The 11,258-nt window shown below is 39.9% G+C and overlaps 1 protein-coding gene across 1 annotated transcript in view; it reads right to left on the bottom strand.

Moving 5' to 3' along the window:
• Positions 1–569: 569 nt before the first annotated feature.
• pkp3 (plakophilin 3) overlaps positions 570–11,258 on the bottom strand; it is a 57,005-nt gene continuing 46,316 nt past the window's right edge. Inside the window, exons 11-14 of the mRNA XM_015400412.1 lie at positions 10,933–11,086; positions 10,597–10,792; positions 10,294–10,381; positions 570–2,819 (exon numbers count right to left, since the gene is read on the bottom strand). Of these exons, the coding sequence (XP_015255898.1) occupies positions 2,778–2,819; positions 10,294–10,381; positions 10,597–10,792; positions 10,933–11,086 (480 nt within the window). The 3' untranslated portion in view covers positions 570–2,777. The remainder of the gene's footprint in view (positions 2,820–10,293; positions 10,382–10,596; positions 10,793–10,932; positions 11,087–11,258) is intronic.

Below are 11,258 nucleotides of genomic sequence, written 5' to 3'. Positions count from 1 at the left end.
TCCTCATCCATCCAGCCCTTTTCATTTGCCTTAATAACGACTCCAGCTGGAAAAGTCTCTTTAGAGTCTCTTTCTCTTAAAAATCACCATTGTTCTTTTATACACAATCCACGCCCACACTTCCCCTTTTAACGTTCTTATGGCGGTCTCAACAACGTCGCAGTAACAACACACATAGGGCGCGCCGCACATTTTGAGGGGAAAAAAAGGCGTTTTATATGCACCTTATAGTCGCGAAAATACAGTAACTGTTTTCTTGTGATAACGAGATAATTACCTTGTCATCTGGAGTAAACAATAAATTTTTTTAATCCTGATAACGAGATAGTTATGTCATTATCTCGAGAAGGCCAAAGAAAAACAAAGTTGAGTACGACCGCTCTCGGCCTCCGTATCAAGCAAACAGATTTTATAGTTTTTCACAGCTTCACTTTCCCCAGTTTATACATGAGAACATTGAGCTACACATATATAATCCATAAACACTTTCCAGTTCTGAAATAATGATGATTTTATTTGCATTACAGTATATTTACCATCCTTCTGAGGACAGACAGCTCTTATGTGGACCAAAGCCCTGTATGGCCCAAATATGGCGGAGACCTATTTCTAATGTTAGGAGGTTGGTTTAGAGGCATGGTGTGAATTAACTCTAGGTTACGTAATGGTGAAATTAGAATACAATAAATGATGGTCACTGTAGAGTTCTAATATGGTAGAAATTTAAAATGTCAATGTTTTGCTGCTGTTTTTTGCTACAGATTGAGAATCATCCTGATTTCACCATTAAACTGAGGAATTTGTACCATTTTGCTCTTCCCCGTTTCCTTTTGTTGCAAAGTTAGCGTCAGGATAAAGTTGTTAATTTAGTTTAGGTTTAGTTTAGGAATGGTTGGGTTAAGGCTTATTGTCAGGGTTAGTGCATAGAAAGGGTTGAAAGGACTCAGGGTGGCGTCACACCAAGAGAAAGCCCTTACGTTCAATTGTTTGGTCCTGATGGCATTGATTTATATTTTTTTTACAGACGACTATACCTCCCAACAAAAACCATGTGTACCAATTGTGTCATTGTGTCAACACGTCATCTCAGGTGACTTTCCAGTGACAATTCAACATCCAGTCAGATTAAAAGTTCAAAGGAAAACCAGCTGAATGCATCCAATCTTCAGCCCCATTTAAACTACCCTTTTGAAACTGTGCTGAGATCGGTCTGAGCACGTTAATCGAGATAACTGCTGAGTGTAAATGGCGGGCGCAACCGAACCGCGCTAACATGATACTAGTTCATCAGTAGGCCTCGGCACGGTTCAGTTCTGGCTCGGTTGTCTGATAACAAAGAGCGCATGAGTAGACTGCTTCATCTCCTTACATTTGGCCTCCGTAATCATGAAATTTCAGACATTCATAAAAATACTAGCTTCCCTATCGTGCCACATGATTTCCAGTGATGATTCTGCTTGGCAGTGGGATGAACCTCAACGTCCGTCGTTTCCTGCGTCTGTAAGCCCTGATTAGACTATCGTTTGTCGTATCAACTTCCCAAAAGCCGACAAGTAAATTCACCAAATGCTGCCTTCTTTGCCTGACTCTCCACAAACAACAAAATATCACAATGATAACAAAACATAACTTCCTGAATGTTACGGGCGCCACCATGTTGGTTTGCTTGTTTCCCTCTAGAGAGCAGTAGTACCGTAAATCGCCACTAGGAGACGAGGAACTGTGCTAGTATGGTGTGTAAATGATCGTAAGGAACATAGCTCGGCATGGATCAGTTTTCAGAGGGTAGTGTAAATGGGGTAATTGATTGTAAAGGACAACACTGTGTGCAGCAGCAAAGGAATCTGAACCTAAAAACAGCTGTAGCGCCCCCTGGTCACAGACTATTGAGTAACACCAGAAAAGGAGGAAAACTCCACAGGGAGGACATCTTTTTCTTCCATGGTTATGCTGCTATCAAAATGGTTCAACCACCTGATTGAGTAAAGCAGCTCCTTCAATCCAGATTTAAAGACTTTTTTAATGGGAGATTAAAAGATGAAGATACACCGATGCTGGCAGCAGTGTTGCTAAGCAACAGACAGCAGAACAGGGATGATTTTGGTGCTACGTTCACTACTACAGTGGCTTCCAGGCCAAAAAGCCTTTTGAGTTCTGCATTTGGATCAGAACCGAGTCAGGTTGAAGTGAACCGTGGTCCATTTGAAGTGGAGCAAAGAGTAGTTAGTGATGAACTTACACAGTAAAAGTGAGCAACGCTCTGAGAAACTGTAAACTAAAGTCTAAATGTAAACTACTAAACCCCCAATGGGTAACTGCTGTAGATCTGAAGCCATCATCTCGCTTCAAAATGTCCCCTTTGAAGGAAAAAATCTGTAACCGATCAATTTTATTTAATAAAACTTTAAAAATCTCAGACGAATAGAAAGCAGCAGTTTAGATTCACAGAGAAAAGCGAACAGAAGGATGACGTGTGAAACCGACAGCAGTCTCTATGCCAGAAATGAGTCTGAATGAGGTTTAAAGAGTGAAAATCCAGGTAGAGACACTGACTGCTAAAAAGGTTTTGATAAAAAGACGGCGAACTGATCGCTTGTCTGTATGTTTCAACAATTAATTCTGGATCTGTTAGAAGGAAACTACATAATCAAAAACACGACTCAAACCAGTGAAAGGGTTAAACACACACAGGGCAAACAGCTCCTGTTCGGCTCCGACTGTCAGTCCAGCTGAGAGGACGGCTCGTCGTCCTCCTCGCTGCTGCCGCCGCCTTCAGACTAGAAGCTGGAGTCGATGAAGTTCTGTCGGGTGAATCCTCTCTGAAAAACACAGAGAAACGTGATAAAAATAAAACATTAAACAGCTCCTGCTGTTCAGCAGAGAGTAACCGTATACTGGCTAAAAGGGACTGTAAGGGTACATCGATCAAGTTACATCAATGCTAACATGAAAGGAAACACCTTTATTTGGAAATTCATTTATTTTTTTACTAAGAATAAAAAAAGTTGTATTAGGTCTGAATGCCAGATGCCTCTAACAGCTAAGAAATAAAATCTTAAAATCAAATTTGAGTTGTATTTTGTTGGTCAATATGGATGTAAATAACTGTTAGGTGGGGAGATGCCATCGCATCGCCTCTATCGATTAAACAGGGTTTATACAGGAGTGGGTAACTCTAATTTAACGCTTTTTAATGCTCTGTTAATGCTATATATATATATATATATATACGTATGTATATATATATATGTATATATATTCGTCCAATATATATATATCTATATATATATATATATATAGATATATATATATTGGACGAATATTTTATAAACGTCTTTTTTATAAAGCATTTTAAATGTCAGGAATAATCTAATGACTTTCAATCACCAGCGGAAACCCTGTTAAAGAAGGTTGCTACGAGATAACCTGTTTTATCGGCAAACATCGCCTTTGAGTCCAAACAGATGAAGCTTCCAGGAAAACCTCCAGGAATAGTAAAATGAACAATACAATTTTAAGCTGCTTATTTAGCTGCTTCAGCTGCTGTCCCATGATGCATTGCTGATCGAAGCGAATTTCCATATTTTAAGAGCGCACCTCACTATAAGCCGCACCCACAAAATCTTTTGAAAAAACTGGAAACTTAAATCCAGACCAAAACTAAAATTGAGACCCCTATTTCATCATTTTGCTTCATTCTGTCTCTATTCTCCCACTCTGCAGAATCTGTTAGTTCAATCTCTAACGTTCTGCTCTCTCTGCTTTTTCTCATAGTAGCTTCATCTGGTCTGTTCCTGTTTGGCTGTGACTCCATCCTGGAGAGAAATATCAGCTGTGCTGCTGCCATCAACACCTTTATTTACAGATGTTGGAGATCGGCCTGTTTTCCAGTGTGGCCCTGTTTCTCTGAATGTGACTGGCTGGATGTGCTCTCTTCGTCCTCTGGCATGGGAGCTGGCTCAAAGCTCGTCTGCCTGGCTGTGTGTTTCCTGGACGGGGCCGCCTTTTACAGCTGATTTTTGTAACTCTGCTTCTGTCTCCTTGAACCCCGGCAGATGGCCGCTCACACTGAGCCTGGTTCTGCTGCAGGTTTCTTCCTGTTGAAAGGGAGTTTTTCCTCTCCACTGTCGCTACAAGCATGCTTAGTGTGAGGGATTGAATTCAGGTCAATGAGTCGATGCAATCAAGTGGTTTTCCTTAGAAAACGTTGAGTCAATCTGACTGTATGATCTGGTGAACTGTAAAGTACCTTGATATAACGTGTTGTGAATTGGCGCTATAGAAATAAACTGATTCGAATTGAAAACTGAACTGAAAACTAGTTGGATCCTGAAGAAATAAGGTTAAATTCATCAGGGCTCCATTCTGAGAGCCTTTAGATCGTACTTTTAATGCCTAAATAGAATCCCAGCAGACAAAACTTGAATATATTCACTTCACTGGGAGATGCTAACTGGCTTAGCCACAGCAGACTACTTCCTTGTTTACCCCTGCTCTTCCTTAGATATTGTAAATACAGACAAAGGGCTTTATTTACTAATAAACTGAGAAAAATCTAATGTAAAACACACACACAAAAAATTCAGCAGTAGTAATCTACCAATAAAACTTTGCATGAAGTTTAAAACATGTTAAAGAAGGTGACGATGCGCCTTTACTCGGGGTTTTATTAGGAAATGAATCATTTGTTTATCTTTTATTCATGCCTGTAATAACAGACCAGCTGCTGGAGCTCCTCAATCATTGAACAAAAACAACATCCAGGCAAAAATATTCAACTGGATTTTAATATTTAATATTTATTCAAGCTGTTGTTGCCAAATTAAAACTAACGCTGTATTTGTGAAGCTTATTTTCAAGTTTGGTTTAAAAGAAATCAATCTGATAAGGTGACGGATGTTAAAAAAACAATCAGGCCGCACATGAAGACGCCTTCAGCTCGGCCTGAGCAGATTGTGTTTGCTGTGTGAGGTTCACTTTGGAATGAGAGTGAGTTTGTGGTGATAACACGGCAGCAGAGCCGTCTGTCTGACTGCCAGCTCTGCCTCAGCAGAAACAAACCGATTCTCTGTACTCCTGCTGAGAGTCCAGCACTAAAACCAAAGTTAAAAAACCCCACAAACGTTCCTGAATGTCTTTCTTTTCTTTAGGTTTGTTTAAAACAGCTGTGATGCCTCAGCCTTGATCACCATGGCGGACAGAGAGCCGGTCAGACGTCGGCCACAACAGAAGTTATCACGTCATAACGAAACACTTCACAGTAATGTTTGCCTGGGCACAGCGTCAGAGATAAGCCTGAGCAGAGGTCAGAGGTCAGCAGGACCAAAGAGGGGAGGAAGAAGGTGGACCAATGGGAAGCTGAGATCAAGCTGAGGAGAAAACCATCTGCTGGAAACAAGCGACTTCCAGCTACAAGCCGACGCCCAAACTTTTCAGCTTCAAGCCTTTTTTCACTCCTCTGCCAATAAAGTGGCGGCGGTGGAAAACTGTTTCCACTGCAGTGAGGGCGGAGAAGACAAATACAAACACGCTGACTATTTTCAATGTTTGATAACAAACTCATGTAGAAAACAAAAAGCTTTAATCATTACATCCATTAATTCATTTAGAATAATTCAAATCAGATAAATCCAACCAAAACAAACCCATGAGAAAACACGTAGAAATATTCACATAAGTATCATAGATCTAAAAACCAAACAAACACAACAGCCTACGAGTTTAAACCAAATATTTACATTCTTTCATAAGCAGATGTTACGTCAGAATCCTGTTTTAAGATCAGTCTTTTTTACTAAAACCATTTCTAGTTTCTAAACCTGCAACTAATAATCAGCCATAAGTCAGAAATATTTGCTTTTTAATGATAAAAATTGAGAGCAGCAGGAGAAAGATTTACAATAGCAGATGTTTTTTCATCAGGCTTTTATTTTGAAGCTTCCATTAGAAGAGCCTGACGGAAACAGAAAAATTCTGTTATTCACGTCAGGCAGTTTTTGACTTTTTAATAATAGTATAAATGCGTTAAAGAGAAATTGACATTTTTTTTGTATGCCCGCTGACAGGGGGGTTGGTGGGGTCCACTGTCCCAGGGCTAGGACGGGGGGGGCCCAAAATTGACACCCTGACCATAAAAAAATACAGGGGGAAGTAATTTGTGAAAATATTTGTGATAAAAAAAATGTAATATGTAATTACAATTACATAATATGTAACATTATAGTATGTAACATGTAATATGTTTTCTTTAAAAAAGGGGCCATTAAAACTCCCCCCAACCCAACATAAAATGGTTTGACCAGGACAGCAGTGGGCCGTACATTTTAAAGTTTGTTTTGCTGTAAACTAACAATGTCAGGTTTTATTAAGGTTTTAGGTTAGGCGTTAGGGTTAGGGTAGGTTTAGGGTTAGTTAGAACTTGAACCACGCTTCAATATAGAGCATAAATCGAAAATGTCTGCATCAAGCTCACTGCGACACACTGCTGCTGGGAGTATAACCAGCCCTTAAGGCTGCCCTCGGAGGTACATTGGCTGCCGCCGTCCTCTAAACTTCGGAATATTTGTTTTTAAATTACGCATTAAATCATTAAATGGTCCATATAGTGATGCCTAAACCTATAATGTTCTCGCCTCAAATGATCTTAAAACGTACTTTTATTGAACAACAGCAACAGAGCTCTGAGCTCTGTGAGCGCTAACTTGGAAGCTGCTGCTGCTGCAGTGCATGCTGGGACAGCTGTCAATCTCAAGAACGGACAAGTCCGCTCTGCTGCATGCTGGGTAAAGAGGGAGGGGCGAGAACAACATCCGGGGACTTGATCCGTTCTAGGTCTGATGTTCTTGTGAATTAGAACAGTACTAGGGCTGAGGATGATGACGTTTCACGAGCACATGAGAACGCACAAGTACACATATTGAGAAACGGCCTCTAATTCTAGCCCCGCCCATGCACTAAAGACACACACAGCCCAATCCCAGTGGATCAACAGGCATGATGGGAACTAGCTAATGAAATAAAAAAGAAGGAGAAAGATAAAATGATGACACTACAAACACAGATAAATCCGTTTAACTAAAAAGTCTCTGTTCTGACTTCTAAATCAGAACAGGGACAAAATAATATCAAAAAAGGTCCATGAAATAAAGTAAAAAAAAGCAAGGCTTCAAGTTACAGTGAGTCAGGAAAAGAAGGCTGAGCAGTAACTAAACTGCGTCAAGATTGAACCTTTATTGGCGTTCTCTAGCTCTAATGAGTGCCTTAATGGGTGGCTGGGAATTATGTGGTTGCCACTTCACCCAAACTATCTACAGGAAAGTGACTATTTTGTCCCATTTGTAGCACCATAGTTTTTTATTAGACCTCAGTAGGCTTCTCTGCAGCTTTTCTTCATAAATGGAGAAATCAGAACAACTAAATTCGACCAGTAGTGAGAATCCAGGCTGCGTTCTGCAGAAACTATCTAAATCTAATTCCTCCTGAGAAAAACCTCAGGATGTGACATGTTTGTCATATTTGGCTTTCAGAACCATGGCCAGCAGAGTCCATCACAGCTGCTTTACACTCAGAAGCAGCTGCGTTCGCACCAAACAGGTTTTATTATGTAGCAGAATATAAAACTGACCTTTTTTCTCTGCAGGTTTAGACATTTCAAGTTCATGTTGGTATTAAAGATAGATTGTTTATCCCCTGTTCAATAGGAAAATATTTTATAGGAATAATCAGAGCATCCATCCTCCTGGCATTTCATGTGAACCTATTAGAGTTTAACCCGTTTATGTAGATTCTTGTTCAATTCTGATGGTTTTATTCTGGCAGCAGGAGGAGAGATGACTGCTTTGATGCTGTGTTTGGCTGTGTTACGTCAAGCAGCAAAGGTTCAGATGATCCAACTCAAGCCTCTGACGCTTTGGAAGCTCAAGACGTGCCTGAAGGTAATGGATTCTAGATTATTAGCTTCTGTACCATCCACATCTTCATTAAATCTATGAGAAATCATCTCTGCCTCTCCGTCTCTGCATCGGAGTCCTCAACAAATATCCACCAAACCTGACATTCTGACATTCTGTCTGTCTTTAATATGGCTGGAACATTAAACTGTTTTAATATGGGCGTGCTTTGGTGGCGCAGTGGTTAGCGCACACGACGAATCCGGCTTGTGGTCCTTTCCAACATGTCTCTCACCCTCTCTCATACCCCCTTCCCTGTCAGCCTACTGTCCGTAAAAACAAGTCACTAGTGCTGTAAAAACTAATAAATAAATAAATAAATAAATATTGTTTAAATTAGTGCTGGTCAACTATTAAAAGTTTTAATCACGATTAATCTCATGATTTCCCTGATTAATTGTAATTAATCACATTTTTATACGCAAAAAAACAATAATGAATTAAAAAGTAGTGTATAGCACAATTTTATTTCAAATGTTCTGCCATGTTAAAGGAAGTGCCATAACATTTGTTCTGCAAACACTTAACATCAGCATTTTGTTTATACAGTAGCAGTTAAATAAAAACTGCTCACAAAATCCTGAGTCACAATCATAACATTAAAACAGGCAATTTCTGAGGTAACAGCAGAAACATTTTTTTTTTTATCAGGGAGCAGCATAACCAGTCTTGTAACAAATGTCCCTGTTAGAGTGAGGTGAAGCACAAAAAAAAAGTTCACTGCTGGGATTTACTGTGCAGGGAAATAGACTGTAAACATACTAATCGGCCTGCAGTCTGTAGCTATCCACTTCGCTATGGCATTTGTGTATCTATGCTTCTCCCACACGCTGTATCTAACGTAGTCTGCTGAAGCCTCGCGCCACTGTCTGTTTCGTTAAATGATTTGCTGGCATCAACTGTGTGTTTTGCATTTAGGTGATATTTTAGACTCAAAGTACTCCGGTGATAAGACAATTCAACTTTGCAGTGATTACAAATAACGTTGCTTCTGTCGACTGCGCCGTCTGAAAGAACTTTAAAATGAAAATGGCCATGTAAAAGTGCCGCGCCCTTCTACATGTTTGTTGGTTTGTTTATCCGCCAATTTCTTTTCTTTTTTGGTTCCTGTACTTCCGGTTCCGGTACTTTTAGTTTTACCAAATTAAAGCCTGGGAGCAACAGACTTTTACAGTAATAAAAGAAATAATAAAAACTGCGTTAATACGAGATAAAATAATTGTCGGTGTTAATTGATTGATAAGTTAACGTATATACAGTAGCAAGTTAGTAACGAATTAACTTGCCCAGCCTTAGTTTAAATATAATGATATCAGGGATTAAGTATTCAAGCCAAAGCCATATTTCCGGGTGGCAGCGATTGGCCGTGGGGAAATAAAAAATAAAAAAAATCACTCGAATATAAATTGACTTTATATAAATGTTAAAAAAGACAATCAAAATCCCTCTTGCATTTATCAGCCAATGGTAGCAAAGGAGCGCTCTAAAACTATCAGTATTAGCCAATCAGAAGAAGAAGGGGGCGGGTCTTAAGAAAATTGTGTTCCTCTTCCTTTCGTTTCTTGCTCAAGTCGTGAGATAGATTGTGGTTCACTGCTGAAGTTCTACACAGAGAGTCATCTTGCGCTGCTTATGACTCCATTCAACGGAGAAATGTGTTAAAAGTCAAAAAATTAATAACTTTGTGCTTGGAGAGAAGGATGTGTCTGTGTGTGTGTGTGTGTATATATATATATATATATATATATATATATATATATATATATATATATATATATATATACATATACGCACATCCTCTCTCTCTCTCTCTCTCTCTCTCTCTCTCTCTCTATGTATATATATATATAAAATGTATGAGTTTCTTGCCTGTGTCGAAGAAGTTCAGGCTCAGGATTTTTTTTTGCTTTAACCCCTGTGATGTTTTATTTTTTTTTTTATTTCAGTGTGGTGTGAAAAAAATATTAGCTAAAAAGGAGCTTAAAAAAATTAGCTCTTCATGTTCTGGAAGGAAAACTCAAGAAAACTAGTTTTTGATAAAATGGCTGCTTATGAAAGAATCTTTATTCGACTGATAAGATCAGTTAATTTTCGATTCATTCATTAATTGATAACTTGCATCATTAGCTCTGATAATATATTAATAAATCATCTTTATTTCAATGTTAAACCTTTCAATGACTTTTGTCTAGGAGCAGTAGGCTGCCACTGGGCAGCGGTTCTTACTAATGGACCCAGACTAGTCCCCCTCTCCTCGGACAGCCATGAACCCAGTAACTCCTAACTGGATCAGAGCAAAGCGTGTTCTTTCATGGGTGTTGATGTAAAGCGCAGTTGGACTCACCAGTTTGTAATCTCTGTGCAGCTTGTTGTACTGGAACATGTTGCAGAGGACGGTGGAGGCCGCTCTGGCTGCCCTGAGACTCCCAGAGCTAAACAGAGACACAGCAGGCCGTTCAAAACAAGGAGGAGGAGGAAAAATAGAAGGAAATACCAGAGCTAACACAGCAGTCAGACGCTCACTGTTAAACGGTTATTAATGATCGGCAGAGTTCTAATAAAAACATCTCTATGTTTGCTCAGTGACCTGGAGGTGAGAAACAGTAGCAGCCAATGAGGAGGAGCTCTGACAGGACGGAGGACCCACCTGTTATCGTGGGACGTCTTTATGCCATGTAGCTTCTGAATGCCGTTGAAGTAGGCGATATCCCGGGCTGCCAGGGAGCTACAGGTAACCAGGTGGTTCAGGACCCCGCAGATGTTCACCACCACCTCACTGGATGGGGTTTTCTGAAGACCGTCACTTGGCAGCTTGCACACCAGAACGTTCACCGATACTTTAGCTGCAGAGATAAAGAAAAGAAGCATTGAGCTCCTGCAGAGTTTTATGTTTCCTCTGGGATCTGACTCACAGCATGAATTAGTTTAAAGGGTGGAAGTTTATGTTTGTCTGTCCCGTAGCGATTAGTCTTTATTATCTCACCCATGAGGTCTTTGTCCGCAGCGTGTCTGGCCAGATTCCTCAGCAGGCCGGTCAGAGGTCTGAGGAGCATTTCACTGCTGCTGTCCAGCAGATCCAGCAGCATGGGGAGCATCCTCTCCTGCTCCATCACCACGCCGCTCAACACGGCCGGCCACTGACACAAACACAAACATCACAAGATGACTCTTCCTCCCTAATCCAAAGACAGTTCTTTGGAAAAAAAATATTCAAACCATTTCAAACAACTTTGATCCATGTTTCATTTATTTCTTAATTTGAAACCAACAATAAATATATGAGAAACAACTGTGTTTTTTTTTTTTTTT

The sequence above is a fragment of the Cyprinodon variegatus genome, unplaced genomic scaffold (assembly GCF_000732505.1).
Source record: "Cyprinodon variegatus isolate N-32 unplaced genomic scaffold, C_variegatus-1.0 Scaffold1100, whole genome shotgun sequence".
Classification (NCBI taxonomy): domain Eukaryota; kingdom Metazoa; phylum Chordata; class Actinopteri; order Cyprinodontiformes; family Cyprinodontidae; genus Cyprinodon; species Cyprinodon variegatus.
The sequence above is the reverse complement of the archived record's forward strand: the minus strand, read 5'-3'. Positions and strand labels throughout refer to the sequence as shown.